The sequence below is a fragment of the Corythoichthys intestinalis genome, chromosome 21 (genome assembly GCF_030265065.1).
Source record: "Corythoichthys intestinalis isolate RoL2023-P3 chromosome 21, ASM3026506v1, whole genome shotgun sequence".
NCBI lineage: Eukaryota > Metazoa > Chordata > Actinopteri > Syngnathiformes > Syngnathidae > Corythoichthys > Corythoichthys intestinalis.
Genome location: NC_080415.1, coordinates 38,763,031 through 38,784,799, shown reverse-complemented (window position 1 = coordinate 38,784,799; position 21,769 = coordinate 38,763,031). Strand labels below are relative to the sequence as shown.

Here is a 21,769-nt window from a genome sequence, read left to right as displayed (position 1 = left end):
TTTCTTTGATTGAAGCAATCCTTTTTGTATTTAAGCCATATTATGGGTAGGACATTTTTGTCTAAATCATTCAATTCCCCAAAAAGTTGCTTTAATCAAAAAATGTTGTGCCAATAAAAGAAAAAAAAACTTCAATCAAAGGAAAATAGTGTTCAAATGTGTGTCTTAAATTTACGGAGCCCCTAAAAAGGGAAATTGACATTGCAATCTGGTGCGCACCAAATTGATTAGATTTATTTTATTTCTTTCAATGTCCCTTTAGGAGCTTTGTACAAATGTATTTTTTGCATTCAAACACTTTTTGTCTTTGGTTGGGAAAAAAAATGATTGAAATGACGTTTTTTGATTGAAAATATTTACTTTTTTATTTCAGCATCTTTTTTGGATTGTATAATAAAGACACAAGTCCATCTCCATATGGCAGTCAAAGAATTAAATAGGGTAAAATAAAATAAAGGGTTACAAAAAGAACGTGGTAGAACTGGAAAAGATCATATTTATCTTGTTTTCGTTAAAAACCAAAAAAAAAAAAAAGTGCTTTTGTGTAGATATAGCGCCCTTTAGCGGCTATTATGCCAACCTGCATCCCAACGTCGACCAAGCAAGACGGATAAAGAGAAAGTGCTCAGTCGCTCTTGTCGCAGTACCAAGTGCTCATCGGATCTCGTCCTCAGGATGCGCTAAATTTAAACATTAGCGCAAAATTCTGACGAACGGACATTTTTCGCGCTCTCTTTTTCTCCAAGGTCAGTACATAAAAATGCAAACTTCACATTTATGTTCATTTGAGTTTCTTTCAATGCCTTTGTTATTTTTTTTAAGCTTGATGTACATATTAACAGCAGTTGCGCATGTTGTTGCGATAACGTCGTCGGCGCTCGCTGATTTGAGGTTTTGTATAGAAATATGAAAGTCACTCGTAGGTTACCTGGTTTGCTCCAGCAACAACGCACGAGTGCTAATCCTGGATTTCCTCTAATCTTTCAGGTCCTTGCCTGTTCACAGCTCATTTGTTAGAACCTGCAAAACAAACACACGCACACGAAAAAGTTATTACTCATTGTGAAAACGGCAGCAACATCGTTTTTTATTTATTTTTAAATGCCAACCACTTGTCCTAAAACCATATGTTATTTTTTGCTTGCATTGGGATGAAAAAGTATTTGAACCTTTTGGAATTCTCACATTTCTGCGTAAAATCACCATCAAATGTGATCTGATCTTTGTCAAAATCACACAGATGAAAAAACAGTGTCTGCTTTAGGACATGGGTAGACGGCCGATCCGTTTGAAGTGGGAGGGATGGCAGCAAATGAAGTTCATTCGCCGTCTATGGTGGTCAAAATTTAATTTTGGGTCATTTCAGGTCATTTGCTGCTAATTCTGGGGAATTTATGGGTCGGTTCCTGTTAATTTTGGGGCATTTGCAGTGGTGTGAAAAAGTATCGGAACCTTTTGGAATTACATTTCTGCACAAAATCAAATGTGATGTGATATTAGTCAAAATCAAACAGATGAGAAAACAGTGTCTGGTTTAGGACATGGGTAGACGTCTGATCCGTTTGAAGTGGGAGGGATGGCAGCGAATGAACGAACGTTCAAATGGATCGGACGTCTGTGGTGGTCAAAGTTTAGTTTGGGGTCATTTCAGGTCATTTGCTGCTGATTCTGGGGAATTTACTGGTCGGTTCCTGTTGATTTTGGGGCATTTACAGTGGTGTGAAAAAGTATCGGGAACCTTTTCGAATTACATTTCTGCACAAAATCAAAATCAAATGTGATCTGATATTAGTCAAAATCTCACAGATGAAAAAAAAACAGTCTGCTTTAGGACATGGGTAGATGTCTGATCCGTTTGAAGTGGGAGGGATGGCAGCGAATGAAGTTCATTCGCCGTCCAAGGTGGTCAAAATTTAATTTGGGGTCATTTCAGGTCATTTGCTGCTGATTCTGGGGAATTTATGGGTCGTTCCTGTTGATTTTGAGGCATTTGCAGTGGTGTGAAAAAGTATCGGAACCTTTTGGAATTTCTCACATTTCTGCACAAAATCAAAATCAAATGTGATCTTATATTAATCAAAATCAGACAGATGAAAAAAAGTCTGCTTTAGGACATGGGTAGACGTCTGGTCCGTTTGAAGTGAGAGGGTGGCAGCGAATGAACGTTCGTTCGCTGTCTACGGTGGTCAAAATTTAATTTGGGGTCATTTCAGGTCATTTGCTGCTGATTCTGGGGAATTTATGGGACGGTTCCTGTTGATTTTGGGGCATTTACAGTGGTGTGAAAAAGTATCGGAAACTTTTGGAATTTCTGCACAAAATCAAAATCAAATGTGATCTGATATTAGTCAAAATCACACAGATGAAAAAAATTGCTTTAGGACATGGGTAGGGAGCGTGGCAGCGAATGAACGTTTGTTCATTCGCTGCCACCCTCCCACTTTAAACGGATCGGACATCTATGGTGGTCAAAGTTGAATTTGGGGCCATTTCAGGTCATTTGCTGCGGATTCTGGGGAATTTATGGATCAGTTCCTGTTGATTTTGAATATATATACGGTGGTGTGAAAAAGTATCTGAACCTTTTGGAATTTCTCACATTTCTCCACAAAATCACCATCAAATGTGATCTGATCGTTGTCAAAATCACACAGATGAAAAAAAAAACTGTCTGCTTGAAGACATGGGTAGACGTCCGATGGCAGCGATGGCAGCGAATGAGCCCTCGATCCACTTCAAACGGATCGGACATCTATGGTGGTGACTTTATGGGTCAGTTCCTGTTGATTTTGAGGCATGTACGGTAGTGTGAAAAAGTATCGGAACCTTTTGGAATTTCTCACATTTCTGCACAAAATCAAAATCAAATGTGCTCTGATATTAGTGAAAATCACACAGATGAAAAAAACAGTCAGCTTTAGGACATGGGTAAACCTAAAGCAGACACTTTTTTTTTCATCTGTGTGATTTTGACAAATATCAGACCTCCCACCCTCCCTACCCATGTCCTAAAGCTGACTGTTTTTTTTCATCTGTGTGATTTTCACTAATATCAGATCACATTTGATTTTGTGCAGGAATGTGAGAAATCCCAAAAGGTTCCGATACTTTTTCACACTACCGTATATGCCTCAAAATCAACAGGAACTGACCCATAAAGTCACCACCATAGATGTCCGATCCGTTTGAAGTGGGAGGGCTCATTCGCTGCCATCGGACGTCTACCCATGTCTTAAAGCAGACACAGTTTTTTTTTTTTCATCTGTGTGATTTTGACAACGATCAGATCACATTTGATGGTGATTTTGTGCAGAAATGTGAGAAATTCCAAAAGGTTCAGATACTTTTTCATACGACTGTATTTCATTTACTTCAGTATTCCCTGACACTTTTTTTTTACCTACATTTGTAAAATGTAAATTCAGGAAACAAGGGTTTTTTAAAATGGCAATCGATGAGAATTGCTGCACTCCCATAAAGGTCCTCTTCTACATCTTTCAAAACAGCAGCAACATCACTTTTTTTCTTATTTTTAAACGCCACCCACATGTCCTAAAACCGTGTTATTTTTACTGTGGCTTGCCCATGCTTATAGGATAATAGTGGGAGTGGAGTCCTCTTCTATCCTCTCCATATCACTGATAATGTGCCTACTAAAAGTTCACTCTAGCGCTCCGCTCTCACTCACTTTACTCTTCTGAATTACGTCGCATTGATTTGTGCGCAGGCAGGGCCGAGTCAGCCCTCTCCGGTCCCCTCCGGCTTTTTATGATCACTCTGCAGGACTAAAGCTGCCAGAATGATGAAGGAATGCCTCCAGTTTTTAATTGAACCGGCCAAAAAGCTCAAGAACCGACTGAAGGTAAGGGTGGGAATTTACGCTGAACGGGAGCCAAATCCGCTTTCATTTGCTCTTTCTTGGCTGCAGGAGTCCCGCAAGAGAGTGAAGCTGGAAAAAAAAGAGCCGCTGCTGTTGGAAAGTCAATTATTTATCATGGAGCTGGCCAGAGAACTCGGCAAAATTTGCCAGGTGTCAACTTTGCACTTCCAGAATTCTGAAATGGCCTTCCTAGTTATGATGTCTGATGTTCTGTGCTGGCTTTTTTATTCTAGAGGTCCAATATTCTGCAGCATATATGGGCCGGCGAGGACGTCTGGCCGGCCGCTTTGTGTCGGGATTTCATTGTCGAGTGGGCTGCTGTGCTGGAGAAAAAAGTACAGGTACACCGGGATAGAAAGTTAATGGAGACTCAAAGGGAAAAACAACAGAAATCAGAATCTGCAATTTCTGGAGAAATTACTATGGGGCTTTGCTTTGGTAGATACAGATCTATTAGGTCACTTTCTGTTGATTTAGGGACATTTCGGGGACACGTCCTATTGATATCAGGTTACAAAATGTCAATGGGCTGTAATGGTAAATGGTTGAAAATCAAAAGATCCTATGTTTTCCAGCCTTTGAAAACGAATAGGAAATTTGAACGTACACAGCTGTCAATGGGCAAACAGTTTTGGGCAAATTTTTGGGGAACCGTGCATATTTGCCAAATTCTGTACACAAATTTTATGCCCCTTACTGTCCTGAAATTTTTGTTCTCTTCATTTCAGGGCACTTTCTGTTGATTTTGGGACATTTCGGGGACATGTCCTGTTGATATCAGGTCACTTCTTGTTAATTTGGGGACATTTGGGGGACATGTTCTGTTGATATCAGGTCACAAAATGTCAATGGGCTGTAAGGGTAAATGGTCAAAAACAAAAGAACCTATTTTTCATGCCATTGAAAATGAATGGGAAATTTGGACGTACATGGCTGTCAATGGCATCCCATTAGAAATGAATAGGACAATTTTGGGGGAAGCGTACATTTTTGCCAAATTCTGTATACAACTTTTATGCCTCTTACTGCCCAGGAATTTTTGTTCTCTTGAAATGAGGTCACTTCCTGTTGATTTGGGGAACACGTCCTATTGATATTAGGTCACAAAATGTCAATGGGCTGTAATAGTGAATGGTCAAAAATCAAGAGAACCTATGTTTTCCTGCCATTGAAAATGAATGGGCAATTTCAACGTACACGGCTGTTAATGGCATCCCATTAGAAATGAATGAGACAGTTTTGGGCGAATTTTGGGGGAACCGTACATTTTTGCCAAATTCTGTATACAACTTTCATGCCCCTTACTGTCCAGGAATTTTTGTTCTCTTGATATCAGGGCACTTCATGTTGATTTGGAGACATTTCGAGGACATCTCCTGTTGATATCAGGTGACAAAATGTCAATGGGCTGTAATAGTGAATGGTCAAAAATCAAGAGAACCTATGTTTTCCTGCCATTGAAAATGAATGGGCAATTTCGACGTACACGGCTGTCAATGGCATCCCATTAGAAATGAATGAGACAGTTTTGGGCGAATTTTGGGGGAACCGTACATTTTTGCCAAATTCTGTATACAACTTTCATGCCCCTTACTGTCCAGGAATTTTTGTTCTCTTGATATCAGGGCACTTCATGTTGATTTGGAGACATTTCGAGGACATCTCCTGTTGATATCAGGTGACAAAATGTCAATGGGCTGTAATAGTGAATGGTCAAAAATCAAGAGAACCTATGTTTTCCTGCCATTGAAAATGAATGGGCAATTTCGACGTACACGGCTGTCAATGGCATCCCATTAGAAATGAATGAGACAGTTTTGGGCGAATTTTGGGGGAACCGTACATTTTTGCCAAATTCTATATATAACTTTTATTCCCCTTACTGTCCAGGAATTTTTGTTCTCTTGATATCAGGGCACTTCATGTTGATTTGGGGATATTTCTGGGACATGTCCTGTTGATATCAGGTCACGTTCTGTTAATTTGACAGAAATGTTGATATTTAATATTTATTCTACACATTTTTACAGCATTGGAAAACATTAGGAATGTTTGTGTCATTTTTGTCAAAACAAAAAAATATATTTCCCTCAACCATCTTTTTCCATTTTCGAACATTTTTGGAAATGCTCCAGGGAGCCACTAGAGCAGCGCTAAAGAGCCGCATGTGGCTCTCAAAACACGGGTTGCCGAGCCCCGGGATAGGGGGAAGTGACGTATGCCCTAAAGCAGTCGGCACATTTGTAGTTTTTTTGTGTGGCAGGGTTCCTGCCACCCTCAAAGTTAATTAGTGGCAGTGAAAGTGATTCAGACTCCCTCAAGATTTAAAAGAGGTGTCATTCAACTAGTTGTCAGTCGACATATTATCACAAATGTTATGTAAATATTTGATTAAAGTTGAAAAGTTACCGAGTGTTCCTTTAAGTGGTGGTTTAAAGTGATCCTAACTTAAATACATGTAGGCTCTAATAAACCACAATTGTTCTCTTGTACTGAAATATGTTGTTAGAAACACATAAAATGTTAAATCAATGGCAAGATTTTATAATATTTAGTCCATATTTTGACCATTAGTTGGCGCCATGGTTTGCAGGCTCGCAGTGATGACGTCATTGGGTTTTTTCCAAATGTGTAGCGTGTTCAACAATTGCTTATTGCTGCCTAAACTCGCAAAGTAAAATGCCACGATGTGCTGCTTTTGGATGCAATTTCGAGTCAAATGGAAACAAGGGGAGTGAAGATAGTGGTCAAGGTGGAATTATTATTTTTAGTGAATAAATGTGCATAAGTGGAAGCTTCTCCCCCTTTTCGGTCCCTGTATGGACGTATCCTACCCACCACGCATTACAACTGGCGCCCGAACATTTTTCCTGGATCCTCAGTCAAGTAAGGGATCCGTCTATTTTCTGGATCCGACAGTCCCACCGTGTCTGCGATGTTGGTTTCGGATCTGTCCATTTTTTTGATTTGTCGGTCCAACAGCGGCTTTTCGCATCAGTCTATTTTGTGGTATCGACTGCCTGATCAAGGCTGCAACATTGCCATGGGATCGGTCTAATTCCTGGATCTTCGAGTGAGTAAAAAAACGCGGATTAGGATTACTATTGCTATCTTTTTTGTTGACTATTCTTCGTGGGAGTTTTCCCCCAAATCATACTAAATAATCAAAGCGCTATGGCACGCTACAGTGACGACAGTGACTCTGACGTGGACCTTACAACAATGTTGGAGTTCGTCAGGGAACGCGTGTTTGCATACTGCTGAGCTCCCGAGTGAAGTGTGGTCAAGGTGGAAATATTTTTTGTGAATAAATGTGCATAAGTGGACGCTTCTCCCCTTTTTGGTACTTTTATACACATATCCTAGATACCACGCGTTACAATTTACAAGACACGGATTACAAAATTGCTCTTTGGCCTTAACTGTACGCCACAGCTCTGGATGCTAACAATCTAAATAATTATATTGGGATAAGTTTGAAAACGCAATATGCTTACCTTGAATATCTGCTAATAAAACCGGAGTTCCCAACAGCATACACTCTCGCTCCCAACCGGAGTTCCCAACAGCACTCTCTCGCTCTGTTGCCATTGAGTCACTTGCAGCGAGTGCATCACCAGTTTTGCCCAACTTTTGTCTTATCAGGTATTTGCTGCACGCATTTTTCCCTGAAGCTTGTCTTGTGAACGACCGGCAGTGCTGTCCTGCTCTTCACTTTTCAGATCTGGTTCAAATAGGAAGGGTAGAACTGACGACACGTTGGGAAAGCTAATGAGTGACACTCTGGAATTTCCGCAACGGGGCCGGTGACGTCACGCACGCGACGTAACAAGAATGGCGACCTATCACTTAAAATAATTTTACAAACTTTATTAAAACAAAAACATTAAGAGGGGTTTTAATATCAAATTATTATAACTCATACTAACATTCATCTTTTAAGAATGACTTGTCTTAAAAATAGAGGATCTCTTTAAAAAAAAGACACTTTGCTCCGCAGCCAAAAATCAACCTGTCTGACGATCAGTACCACAAGCCGGAGAAGTTGGATTGGAGGGGTCACCTCCTTTGTATCCTCGAAGCCGGGGGAGAGTGTGAAATGGGGCCTCACAAGAGGATCATCATGGATTGGACGCGAGAAATGAAAAACAGGCCTCAGGTAAGAGTGGCCTTGACTAATACGTGACCCAGTCTGATAAAGATGATTAGCATAAACCCTGCCCTTGACGGTCATCGTCTTCACCATGAGAAAGCCTCTAATGAATGTTCTTCTCGTAGGCCAGCATCTGGCCGGGTGAGCCGGTGCTCATGATGCTGGACGACCTGGAGTTCCAGTGGAAGAGGGGACATCTACCTAACTTGCTCCTCGCCGTGGAGCTTGTGATACTGGCAGTGCTGAACTCGGACAGGCCTGTCAAGGTCTGTGCTCTTTTTTGTTTTTTTTTCTTTAATCAGAAGACAACGTCACACCCACATTTTTAGTGACAAACTCAACATTGACGTTCAAAGCACAATTTAAATTTTTAATTGCATTTATATAATCTTATATTTTCATGTGCTCTGGTTTGTCTTTCCATTGCGTGCGTTTAGGAGGACGTGACCAAGGAATGGCTGGTCAGAAAGCAGAGGAACCAGAACATAGGTGAGGTGCGCCACCCAGGCATCCAACCAATCACAGAAGCACGGACATAATTGCAAACCTAGTCAATTTGTAGTTAGCAAACAATCACGGCATACGGTCGGTTTTGTTGGGAAAATCTTAAGATTGCATGTCATGTAAATGTGACTTGCATAGTAGCTAATAAAATGAAGCTGAAACATGGAGAAATGAAAAATATCAATGATATAAAATTATAGTAACCACTAGGGCTGCAGCTATCGAATATTTTAGTAATCGAGTATTCGACTGAAAATTCTATCGATTAATCGAGTAATCGGATAAAACATTTTTTTAGGTAGAGAGCAATTATAAATATACATGAGAAAAGAAGACATTTCATCTAATATTGAACAATTTTCAGTCAATCGTCTTTATTTTCGATGTAAATTGTTGACACTAGGGCTGCAGCTATCGATTATTTTAGTTGTCGATTAATCGATGAACTAGTTAGTTCGAACAATTGAGTAATTGGATAAGCAACATGAAAAATTAAAATACCTGAGCTGAGCCCTAAACGGTGTAAAAAATAAATAAGGATCTATGTACAACAAAAGAACAATGGCTAACTTACATAGCAAAAGTCCGCTAGCTTAAATGCTATAAAACACTTTTTTTTTTTACAGTGCTCTTAACAAATGGTTCAGACATATATTACCGCCCAAAAAAATAAAAACGGCTGAATATACCAATAATCTAAATTACGAATGCATTAGAAAAAACATTAGCTCAAACAAAAACTTGGCTAATGTTGGTCTTAACATGGAGCAGCTGGATTCCGCCATGTGAAATGAGGCAGACTAGAGGGCAGTGTGTCCACCCAAATCAATAAAACTAAATGCAAACACTTTCAAAATAAACCATTGCACCGCCACTATAATTAAACGAATACCCGAAGCAGCAAAATTTAATTCAAATCTTTTTTTTCTAATCGAATACTCGAGTTAATCGATTAATCGTTGCAGCACTAGTAACCACAGTTTTTTTCTACAAGTCAAAGGAAAAGGTTAAACAATTTATTTTGTAACTCATCGGCTGCCATTGAAGTACATGACTGGGAAGGTGGGCAGAGATGTAAATAATGCTTAGAAGGAGTCATTTCTCCAAGGTTTATAATATGTTAAGATGTATAATGAGTTAGAATCAGTGGTGACGTGTGGGGCTACTAGTGGAAAAAATTTTAGCAGGACCCTCTAGACCAGTAATCCCCAACCAACATACAGCGGGGCAAATAAGTATTTAGTCAACCACTAATTGTGCAAGTTCTCCCACTTGAAAATATTACAGAGGCTTGTAATTGTCAACATGGGTAAACCTCAACCATGAGAGACAGAATATGGAAAAACAAACAGAAAATTGCATTGTTTGATTGTTAAAGAATTTATTTGCAAATCATGGTGGAAAATAAGTATTTGGTCTACACCAAAAGTTCATCTCAATACTTTGTTATGTACCCTTTGTTGGCAATAACGGAGGCCAAACGTTTTCTGTAACTCTTCACAAGCTTTTCACACACTGTTGCTAGTATTTTGGCCCATTCCTCCATGCAGATCTTGGGCAACACGGACTTTCAACTCTCTACTCACCCCGTGGCGTCAAAATGATAACAAGAACGGGGAGCAAAAATCCCAGGACCACACGGGGGGACCTAGTGAATGACCTACAGAGAGCTGGGACCACAGTAACAAAGGCAGTAACACAGTAACACAATGCGCCGCCAGGGACTCAAATCCTGTACTGCCAGACGTGTCCCCCTGCTGAAGAAAGTAGGTTCGCTAGAGAGCATTTGGATGATCCAGAAGAGGAAGGGGAGAATGTGTTATGGTCAGATGAAACCAAAATAGAACTTTTTGGTAGAAACACAGGTTCTCTTGTTTGGAGGAAAAAGAATACTGAATTGCACCATACATACTGTGAAGCATAGGGGTGGAAACATCATGCTTTGGGACTGTATTTCTGCAAAGGGACCAGGACGACTGATCTTTGTAAGCAAAGAATGAATAGGGCCATGTATCAAGAGATTTTGAGTGAAAATTTCCCTCCATCAGCAAGGGCATTGAAGATGAGACGTGGCTGGGTCTTTCAGCATGACAATGATCCCAAACACACAGCCAGGGCAACAAAGGAGTGGCTTCGTAAGAAGCATTTCAAGGTCCTGGAGTGGCTTAGCCAGTCTCCAGGTCTCAACCTCATAGAAAATCTGCAGAGGGAGTTGAAAGTCCGTGTTGCCCAACGACAGCCCCAAAACATCACTGCTCTAGAGGAGATCTGCATGGGGCCAAAATACCAGCAACAGTGTGTGAAAAGCTTGTGAAGAGTTACAATAAACGTTTGGGCTCCATATTGCCAACAAAGGGTACATAACAAAGTATTGGGATTAACTTTTTGTATAGACCAAATACTTATTTTCCACCATGATTTGGAAATAAATTCTTTAAAAATCAAACAATGTGATTTTCTGTTTTTTTTCCCCACATTCTGTCTCTCATGGTTGAGGTTTACCCCTGTTGACAATTACAGGCCTCTCTAATATTTTCAAGTGGGAGAACTTGCACAATTACTGGTTGACTAAATACTTATTTGCCCCACTGTATATATGTACATATACAATGTATGAAAAAGTATCTGAACCTTTTGGAATTTGTCACATTTCTGCATAAAATAATCATCAAATCTGATATGATCTTTGTCAAAATCACACAGATGAAAATACAGTGCCTGCTTTAACTAAAACATTGATAGGTTTTCACATTTTAATGAGGATAGCATTTAAATCTGAATAAATATATTGAACACACACACCCAATTTTTTTTTTTTTTTTTTTGGGAGGGGGCGCTACTTTGCGGTTTTTCATTTATCATGGCAGGTTCTAGTCGCCATTAACTGTGAAAAACAAGGGATAACTATATTCAAGTTCTGTGCATCATCTCACCTTTCCGTTTGACCCTCCCCTTGCCCGACCACGCCCCTTTTCCGCTCACATACCAGGCCCCCTAGAGGCCAGGGCAATGGTTGCCGCTGTTTTCCCAGCAACCTCCTAAGCTCTGCCCCTGGTTAGAATGTAACACAATGAAGCAGGTTGACGTTTGATATATGAAACCGAAATCACGTGTTTTTTTTTTTCAGATGCTGTCCACTACATCCCCCATGGTGGTAAGATCAAGCTATAGATAAGTGTGAAACTCAACTTTATTGGAACCCAATCATAAATTATATCAAAATCTCACTCTTTGTCTTTTTTCTTCACAGTGTGGAACTGGATCTGTGAGGCCTCTGGTGTGTAGTCTTTTCCAGTTCTCTAATATTGAGTAGGGGTGGGGATACCTCCCAATACGATACGATTTTTGATACAAGGCTCTCGATTATCTAACAATATGGCAATACAGCAAGTCAGGTCAGGAAATCAAGCTAACATATTTGACGGTGGAGCTGTTAAAAAGGAAAGACAAGACATTTTCTAACTGAAAAATATACACTGTTTATTTTCTTTTTGCACCTTCACGGACAATCTGTTAAACAGTCGTGGTTTTGTCACGCTACAGAGGACGTGACGCTGGACCCGGAATCGGCCAACCCGGAACTTTTAATCTCCGTCGACGAAAAGAGCATGCGATGCGGCCCGGAGCGGCGCGACGTCCCGTGCGCCGACGGCCGCTTCGACGGCTGGTGGTGCGCCGCCGGTCGCCGGGGCTTCGTCTCGGGACGTCACTACTGGGAGGTGGAGGTGGGCCGGCGGGACTGGCGGCTGGGCGTAGCCAAGGCATCCGCCGTGAGGCGCGGTTTCCGTTCTCTCAACACGGACTCGGGCTACCTGACCCTCCGCTTGGAGAGGGGCAAAGATCTGAAAGCTTTGACCGTGCCCGTCACTTTGCTTCCTCAGAGCCTGGCGCCCACAAAAGTGGGCATATACCTGGACTACGAGCAGGGCCAGTTGTCGTTCTACGACGTCGACAAGCGCTCCCATGTTTACACATTTAACGACAAGTTCACGGAGGAGCTGGTCCCCGTATTTGGGACGGTGGAGGTACTGAAGGATCTGGCCATCAGGCCAGCAGGGATTAAACAACGCTGCCTCTGTCCCGGGCCGTGCCTTTGGAACTGAACTACTAGCATGTGCCGTGGATTTGGAACACGGGACTTTAAAGTGAGCCGATCACCTCTTGATATATTGTAGTGAAAGAAATCCTCGCGGATTCAATACAGTGTAAAGGCTGTTTTATACTACCGGCAGCCTAGTGTGAAGGGTTCAGCGGCAACCCATTCATTGTGTATGCGGGAGTGGAATTCTCGGCAAAAGTGAGCGGGGGGCAGCCGGCAAGTTTAAATGAATTTGCGCCCAAAATAGAGCCGTGCTGCGCTGACGTCAACAACGCATCCAATAGCGGAGGGGTAGGCATACTTACATCTGCGCTATTAAACTGTTTCGGAGGACATACACGCAAACCACGGCCGACGAAACCTTGATAAATGCGCTTTCGTGACCACTGTGACGCTCGAAAAATGACTCTCATACCTCTCCTTGCTAAGATAAATGGTGCGTTTGTGTGGAAATGTAGTTCTCGAACAAACAAAAAAAAAACTACCGTAATTTTCGGACTATGAGCCGCTACTTTTTTCCTTCATTTTGAATCTTGCGGCTTATTGTCCAGTGCGGCTTATTTGTTGATTTATTCGGGTTAATAGGTAACACATGCCTCCTAGCATGCATTGCAGCGCCAACAATGTAAACACCAATCAAAATTCATGTTCTATGCCATTTTTCTATTCAGTTACTGTTCCAGTTATTTCATTAATTGCTAGTTATGGTATTTGGGAACACTTTATTAAACAGCAGCGTCATATGACTGTCATAATTATGACATGACACTATCATGGGCATTAATCAATGCTTATAACAGATGTCAAGTGTCATTCGACAAGTTATGTTAATAACGCCATTTATATCCAGCTCGGATCTTTTGCATCCATTCAAAAGTGAGATCATTTGCCGGATAACACGAATGACATCTGTTATAAACATTCACTAATGCTTGTGACAGTGTCATGTCATGATTATGATTGTGTAATGACAGTTTTATGGCACCACTGTCAAATAGTGTGTCACCAAATAGTACAACTAGGAATAAATGAAACAACTGGAACAGTAACAGTTATAAATAATTAGCTCATAACATGAATTTTGATTGTTATTTTCATCTGGAGCACTGCAATACATGCTAAGAGGCATGTTGGACAGCAACCGGGTTGACAGCAGGTGGCAGCAGAGGTTGAATGTCTCCCCCAAGGGAGCAGTAATGGCCAAATGAAGCTTATTGAAGCAATGAAGCTTTGCAGCCAATTGATTCAAAGCTTCATGGTGGTTCATTTGGTCTTATGACAGTCGTATGATGCCGGTTGTTAAATAAAGTGCTACCATTTGATATCTTTTGGTCTAAATATCCCATAATACAGTGAGGACAGCTGTGGCTTATATTGCTGTGCGGCTTATCTATGAAAAAATGCCGTTTCCGTGTCACATTTGGTGGGTGGCGGCTTATAGTCAGGTGCGGCTTATAGTGCGAAAATTACGGTATTCACCTTCTCACCGAAACAACTAAAACTCTTTACTCGTCTATTATAATGCCCCCTACTCCTTGAAATAGGAAAAAGGGGCTGTTTTCTTGTGCAACAATGAAAAATAAACACATTAGCGCTTGGGACTATAGTAAATATACTTGCTGCTTTTCACTTCCTGACAGTGTCTACGTCAGGCTACGTGGCTCCTCCCATTTTGCGCTTGTAGTGGATGGCTCTTCACTAGAGTGAAAAGGCCTTAAGGTTTAGCTCTTGTAGAATCACATTTTACAATATGTTGTTTTTTTCGGCTCTCTCAGTCAAAAAGGTTCCCGGCCCCTGGCTTAAAGTGTGTATGACAGCAAAAAGCATGCTTATTTCATATTTCACGCTGTGTTTTATTCTCCTGAATGAAATGGACCGCTTGGATGTGTGTGGAAGCGATCGTTTTAAACATTCAATTTTTTTTAATCCCGTGCCATGAAAATGAGTTACTTCCGGCTCCAGCCTCAGGTTTAGGACGAATGCGAATGTGACGTCACCCGGGTCAGCATCTCACAATACAGCATGCAGATGGACTGCAGATTCAGCAAATTTTGCGGATTAATTTGTTTGTTTTTCGCATCACGCCACCCAAACAGCTGCAGAAAATTGTTGCTGCACCGGGGAAAGGCGTGTGAGCCTTTTTGGTTCCCATCTGGCGGTGGATATTGGCCAAAACAAGCTCTAGTACTGTGTGACCATTGGACTCACGAGGAAGTGAGTAAACATCGTGTTTTGTATTATATCAAATACTGGGATCATGGCACACGTTTCAATATGGAGGTGGCTTGCATTTTGTGGCTGACATGCTCCTTGTCCACTGAGAATGCCGCTCAGTCAACGACAGGCGGCTTGTCGTACATTCCCAGAGCACTCTACTCGGCTTATTGCCCTCTTTGTGTGCCTGGTGTTATGTGAAATATTCCACTCGATCAAAAATTGCAACTTTGTATTAAAAATGGCCGTGAATAAAGCGGTTATAAAGTAAACACTACAAACTTTCTTTAAATAAAGGAATATTTACGTACGTTTGATCATGACATGTAGAAAAGTTGTCCTCAGATAAATCCTGCCATGTTAGCTGCACAACAACTGCTCTCTCACTGTTTTTGTCTTGTGTAGTTAAGTATTAATTTACGCCATATTCGTGTTGACCATGTGGCAGCTATGCGCTCCTCCGACGTCGGCCAGTTTCTCCCGCGGTAATTCTCCGGCTGCTTCCACGGCAAACATGATCTCTTGCCTGAAGCATGGGATGAGCAGCAACTTGCTCGCCGTCGGGCAGGTTGCCGAACGGGGAAGACAATCGACAACCCTGCCGTCGTGTGACATGATTCCGGGTAGTTTTGAGTGAGTTTTCGCTTGGAAAGCCGAGAATAGACTTTGAAACATAACTCTGTTCGGGTTAGCATGTTGGCTAGCTGTCACACCCCCTGGTTTGTGTACGCGCTCCGATGCCGGGGGCAGGGAAATGACAAAAGCCAGACTAACTCCGGTGGCATAATGTATAGTTTGGGAGGTGCAAGAAGTGGAAAGTTTTGACCAATATGGAGTAATTTTGCCATGTCATACTGAATAAATGCATTTTTAATATTTCATATACCATTTAGCTCAAGACTGTTATTTGTCATGACCATACCATTTATTTATATACAAATACTTCGAAAAAAAGAATATCCTGTAAAAATGTTGGAGTAGAGAGACTGAAACAATGACATTTTGTGGCTCTCTTTGTCGCATTTTCCTCGTTCTGAATAATTCCCCCTCAATGGGCCAAATTCTAAATCAGATGAAACCATGACCCTGCCGACGTCGTCCTCCTGTTGGGGACGCTAGAGCCCTATAATGGTAGGCGTGGCTAAACGATAGATTAAAAGACTAATTTCTCGTCATCTGCGCTTTGCCAAATTGTTGTATATAGTCGAATCGGCTCAAAATATGATTATAATTCACAAAATAATGCTATTTAAGACTTTTTGTTTAATCCTGTCGCAGGCACTTTAACACTTTTTTAATCAAATAATATGTAATTGCCTGTAGATGCCACAAGGTGGTGGCAAAGCACTACTTACAAATAAAACTCCTCAATTTACTTCTAGTTAGTTCCAAAATGTGCCAAAAATACTATTTTTGTTTCCCAAAAAGTTGTTTTCCACCAAATAATAGAGGAAAACCCCTTCCTTCAAATCTGTAAATTTAAATTAGGGCTGTCAAACGATTAACATTTTTAATCGAGTTAATTACAGATTAAAAATTAATTAATCGTAATTAATTGCAATTCAAAACCATCTATAAAATATGCCATATTTTTCTGTAAAGTATTATTGGAATGGAAAGATCAGACATAAGGATATATACATTCAACATACAGTACATAAGTACTGTATTTCTTTATTATGACAATAAATCAACAAGATGGCATTATCATTATTAACATTCTGTTAAAGCTATCCATAGATAGAAAGATTTGTAGTTCTTAAAATATAAATGTTAGTACAAGTTATTTTATATTAAAACCCCTCCTAATGTTTTAATAAAATTTGTAAAATTTTCAATCAAAAAATATACTAGTAGCCCGCCATTGTTGATGTCAATAATTACACAATGGTTCATGGCTGATGGGTGCTGAAGCCTATAAAATCAGCCACACCCAAGCGCCAGCAGAGGGCGACAAAACTCCAAAAACACAATTAACAAGTGGACATTTCACTCTGCTGTCATTTTAATCTGTTTGAGCGGGGCATGTGCGTTAGTTGCGTCAAATATTTTAACATGATTATTAATTACCGCCCGTTAACGCGATAATTTTGACAGCCCTAATTTAAATCTGTATGAATAGCAAGAAGGGAAAGAGTCACACATCCTTAACTCATTTATTATGTGATCTTTCAAATACAGAAATAAATAAAATTGGGCCTAAATTGTCCAATGGATAAACAGAATTTTACAGCACCTGTTTGTTTTCAGCTAAATCGCTTTTTGTACAGTTGAAGAGAGTGTGAAAGTTTTTTGTCAAGGGATATTTTTTAAAGGTGGATTTCATTTTCTTTCTTTGGTACTTAGCGCATGAGAAACATGCTGAGTAAAGGCAAAAACACAAACGTGTCATACGTAGTGCTTCATTGTAAAGCTTCCTTGGAAGGAAAAAAAAAGCAGACGACTTGCATGTACACACAATTTCTTGTAATGTGGATTTCCTTGCTTGTATTTTTTTATCAATGCCTTTTCCCTATCATGTCAATAAATAGCGCTAATACCACAAATTGTTTTGTATCTTTATTAAGTGCAACAAATCTTACATACAGAAAATTACAATGGCAAGCACATCTTAAAATTTTGATACTTAAAAAAAATTTTTTTTTATAAATCTGTCATTTTATTCATGTCAAACCCAACACATCAAATTTTCTTTTCGCAAAAGCAGAAATATATCACGACGATGCCGTACAATTTGACTATATTTGTGCACTAAAGCAAATACAACCTTATAGTCCTAAATAGAATTCTGCTTAATGCTTTTCAACAAAAACATCAGTAGTATTAGGTACTATATATATCATATATCGAGTATAAAACATCTTAGAAAATGTGAAACCAAATACACTTTATCAAATCATTTGTAGAAAGGAGTAAATACAGCGGATGTTGCTTTAAGAACAGACTATATTTGGCACTTGTTTAATTGCAAGCACAAGACTTCTTTAGTTTGCCATAATTTGCTTTGTCGTTCAAAATAAAAACACTTGTGGCAAATCATGAAGCTTTGGGCTGAAATCACTTGCAATAAAATTAGTTCTCAAAAGAATGTGTGGTTTTGTAATTATAGTGTTGCGCCGATACACAGCTATGTGATATTGGGCGATGCCGATACCACATGTTTTGGATTTTTTTTTTTCCTTTATAGATTAAATTATTGCATACTCCAATGTAAAATAATGCTATCATTGGAGGTTGACCGATATATCGGCCGGCCGATATATCGAGCAGATATATGGACCAACTGCTCTGTGTTTGACAAATAAAAACCTGGTTTGCACACTACAGACAATCTTTGCGCATGTCTTACCTTTGTTTGTTTGTTTTGCGGTCAAAAGTTACATCCCAGCTCTAAAATAACGCTGCTACTAAACTGCTGCCAGCTAGTCAGTCTGAAATGCATTGTGAAGGTCCTGGTTGTTTATCGAGTTAATTGTGCACTCTTATTACCATTATCTTTGGGGTGACTTCCTTCTGGAGTATCAGTTGTGTTTCTCACTTTGCGCAAATATGAATACAGGAGCTGTGCTCATTCACATATGATTATCATCAGTGGATAGTCATCATAATACACTAATAATAATCACTCCACCACCTTTATTGACCTGTAGGGGGTCAGAGCAGAGTGATAGAACGATTTTGCTGTCCTTAAAAGCAAACGCAATCTTTGATGCTTCCATCTACCAAGTAACTAGCAACTGTAGGCTTTTTTGTTGTTGTTGTACTGTGTAAAAAAAATAGACTGAAACAACAGCAATAATAATAATAATAATAATGATAAATTATCAGTCTTTGTTAGCTGTTTGTGAAGTTTTGTGCTTGTACGCTACGTTCACTTACATCCTGCGCATCTCCTGGGGGCTAAGCCCCCTCTGTTCTCTAAACCTAGCGACGCCCCCGATTTGGCGGTAATTTATAAAAAGAACTGAGAAGGGCAGGACAAAATGGCACTGAAACGAAAATCATATTCTGCAGATGACAAGCTGCAAGTAGTAAAATATCCTGCCCAGGGCCGGCCCAGCCTACACGCAGACTATGCAGCTGCTTATGGCCCCTGACCACTAGGGGGCCCCCAATCTGGCAATTGTTTAATTTATATTCTATTTTGTCGACTGCAGTTTGCTTTATTTGACTTTTGTGAGTTTTGATACTTGATTACAGGCTTAAAAAAATAAAAGTTCTACCTTAACTTCTTTCTTTCCTCTTTTAGAAAAAGGTTTGGCGCTATCTACTGTAAGTACTGACAATCATTTGGGGTGAGAAGTTTGAAGTATGCAGTGCAACAAAATCTGATTAATATGCAAAATATGGATTTATGGGTTGGATTGCATGTATGGGTTTCACAGTACTCTGTGACGAAATGGTGGGCCAAAAATATGGGCCCTTTTGCATTTTTTTGCTTAGGGCCCCCAAATGGCCTGGTCCGGCCCTGATCCTGCCAGAAATGGTAATCGAGCCTCAGAAAGAAAGTTTGTAGTTGACGACAAACTTGTAAGGGACTGGCAAAATCTTACTGAAATGAAGAAAACAAAACCAAAAAGCTAATTGTGAGCTAAAAGCTAGCTGTCAACAGCTAGAGGAACGTCTTCGCACATGCGTTTTTGTCAAATTTTCAATTTCTACTCAGGTGTGCTGGCTTTACACACCAGTATGGGAAATCAGTTGACCATTTGCGGGGCATTGCTGCCACCTGCCGGTCAGAATAATTCGCTGCATCTATTTTTTTTGTCACAGTTTGGCTCACAAGCTCATTCAATTACACAGTGCGGTGCCTAGCGGTAGCATTGACACTAGTGAATGCTTTCTGTTACGTTTCCGCCTCGGAAATAATGTCTGTAAGTATTTTGCTTTTCGAATAACCTATTGATGCGCAGTGGATGTATATCTCTGTGGTGAAGGGTCATATGCATATGTAGAAAACTTTTTAAGTTGTTGTTGTTGTATTATAGAAGCCAGACAATGCTCAAAACTAGTAGCTCAAGCAAGTGTGTTATCCGTAGGCTATAAAAGGTGTGTATATAAGTGTATTGTGCAGTTTGTTGTATATTGAGTGTTGAACTTGTGTACGTTTTTTGTGTTGTAGTTTCACAATATTAAGACAAGTGTCTTCCCATAAAAGCAAGAAAAGACCAAGCCTTGGGGTTTATGGAAGTGCATTCAATGTTAGCTGGCTGTCAGGCAGTGTATAAAGGAAACACACTGTTTGGCAGTACATCCGGTGTGACTTGTGTTTTTTCCCTCCCTCTTTAGTGCCGTATCGGTGCAACACTATTTGTAAATATGTTAACGTGACATTATCCGTAAATAATATCCATACAAAACAGTGTCGCAAGGGCGTGGTGTCATTCGGGATTAAGCGCAGTCAGATTACCTGCCTGCTTTAAATACACTGCGTGCACATGTTGTTTACCAGACAAAAACAGACGAGTAATGGAAAGAGAAGATGAATCTGAAAGGGCAAGTGGTCAAAGTTTGTAACAGACGTGACGAAACATCTTTCTCACCTTTGTTTGACCACTCGAGTGTACGTTTAGTTTTTTTTTGTTGTTGTTTGTTTTGGTACCACAATCTCCCATATATTATGAATACAGACTGTACATGAGCTCTCTGACTCTTTTTAAAAGAGAATCTCCAATATCTGGGCTAGTAGCACGCAAAAGGGAAAATCTGGGTCTTGACTTTAGGAGTCGTAAAACATTTTTTTGGTGACAGTGGTACCGCCCATGACGCTCCTCTGGACCACTTCCTTGGTGACTTGGCGTGTAATCATGCCGCTGCTTTCTGTAAGCTGCGTGGTCGACATCATTCCATCTGTTTGAGGACAGAAGAAGTCAAATAGGTTGTTGCTAAAAAAAAAAAAAGAACCTGAACCTTTTGGAATTTCTCACATTTCTGCCTAAAATCACCATCAAATGTGATCTTTGTCAAAATCACACAGATGTAAAAACAGTGTGTGCTTTAACTAAAACCACCTAAACATTTATAGGTTTTAATATTATAATGAGGATAGTATGCAAACAATGACAGATGGGGGAAAATCAGTAAGTGAGCCATCATTATTTAATATTTGTGTGAAGGGCACAAATATTAAATACAATGGTTCATATGACGGGAATCTTGAATGAGTTCATCACGAGTTGACGTCCGATCCATTCGAAGTGGGAGGGTGGCAGCGAATGAACGAATGTTCATTCGCTGCCATCCCTCCCACTTCAAACGGATTGAACGTCTATGGCGGTCAAAGTTTAATTGGAGGTCATTTCAGGTCATTTGCTGCAGATTCTAGGCAATTTAAGGGTCAGTTCCTGTTGATTTTGGGGCATTCACAGTGGTATAAAAAAGTATAGGAACCTTTTGGGATTTCTCACATTTCTGCATAAAATCATCAAATGTGATCTGATCTTTGTCAAAATCACACAGATGAAAAAAACAGTGTCTGGTTTAACTAAAACCACCCAAACATTTATTGGTTTTCATATTTTAATTAATGAGTATAGTATGAAAACAATGACAGAAGGGGGAAAAATAAGTACGGTAAGTGAACCACCACATTTAATATTTTGTGGCAGCACTAAGTTCAACCAAACACTTTAGATCAGTCTGGGACATCCATCAGGTCTAATCTTGACCCATTCTTCTCTACCAAAATGCTGTAGTTCAGTCAAATTCCTGGGGTGTCTGGCATGAATCTGTGTCTTTAGGTCATGCCACAGCATCTCAATGGGGTTCAAGTCTGGACTTTGACTTGGCCACTCCAGAACGTGCATTTTGTTCTTCTGAAACCATTCTGAAGTTGATTTACTTCTGTGTTTTGTATCATTGTCTTGTTGCAGCATCCATCCTCTTTTTAGCTTCAACTGTCTGACAGATGGACTCAGGT

The 21,769-nt window shown here is 40.2% G+C and overlaps 2 protein-coding genes across 4 annotated transcripts in view; one reads left to right on the top strand and one right to left on the bottom strand.

Moving 5' to 3' along the window:
• Positions 1–628: 628 nt before the first annotated feature.
• zgc:194990 (uncharacterized protein LOC568410 homolog) lies at positions 629–17,538 on the top strand. The gene is made up of 10 exons (XM_057826289.1): positions 629–746; positions 3,728–3,862; positions 3,929–4,030; positions 4,114–4,221; positions 7,881–8,039; positions 8,159–8,299; positions 8,471–8,522; positions 11,665–11,691; positions 11,788–11,814; positions 12,081–17,538. The coding sequence occupies exons 2-10, from the start codon at positions 3,800–3,802 to the stop codon at positions 12,638–12,640; spliced, it is 1,239 nt and encodes a 412-aa protein (XP_057682272.1). The 5' UTR covers positions 629–746; positions 3,728–3,799; the 3' UTR covers positions 12,641–17,538.
• itgb4 (integrin, beta 4) overlaps positions 17,039–21,769 on the bottom strand; it is a 58,426-nt gene continuing 53,695 nt past the window's right edge. For 2 of the 3 annotated variants that reach the window (XM_057826281.1, XM_057826280.1), the window contains one exon: positions 17,040–20,700. In XM_057826281.1, the coding sequence (XP_057682264.1) occupies positions 20,570–20,700 (131 nt within the window). In that variant the 3' untranslated portion in view covers positions 17,040–20,569. Of the gene's footprint in view, positions 20,701–21,769 lie in introns of all 3 variants that reach the window. The other variant, XM_057826282.1, reaches the window with a different exon arrangement.

Coding starts and splice junctions, on each gene's coding strand:
- zgc:194990 (XM_057826289.1), top strand. CDS start 3,800: ATGATGAAGGAATGCCTCCAGTTTTTAATTGAACCGGCCAAAAAGCTC. Junction 8,523..11,664: donor GCAGAGGAACCAGAACATAG/GTGAGGTGCGCC, acceptor TTTTTTTTTCAG/ATGCTGTCCACTACATCCCC. Junction 11,692..11,787: donor CCACTACATCCCCCATGGTG/GTAAGATCAAGC, acceptor TTTTCTTCACAG/TGTGGAACTGGATCTGTGAG.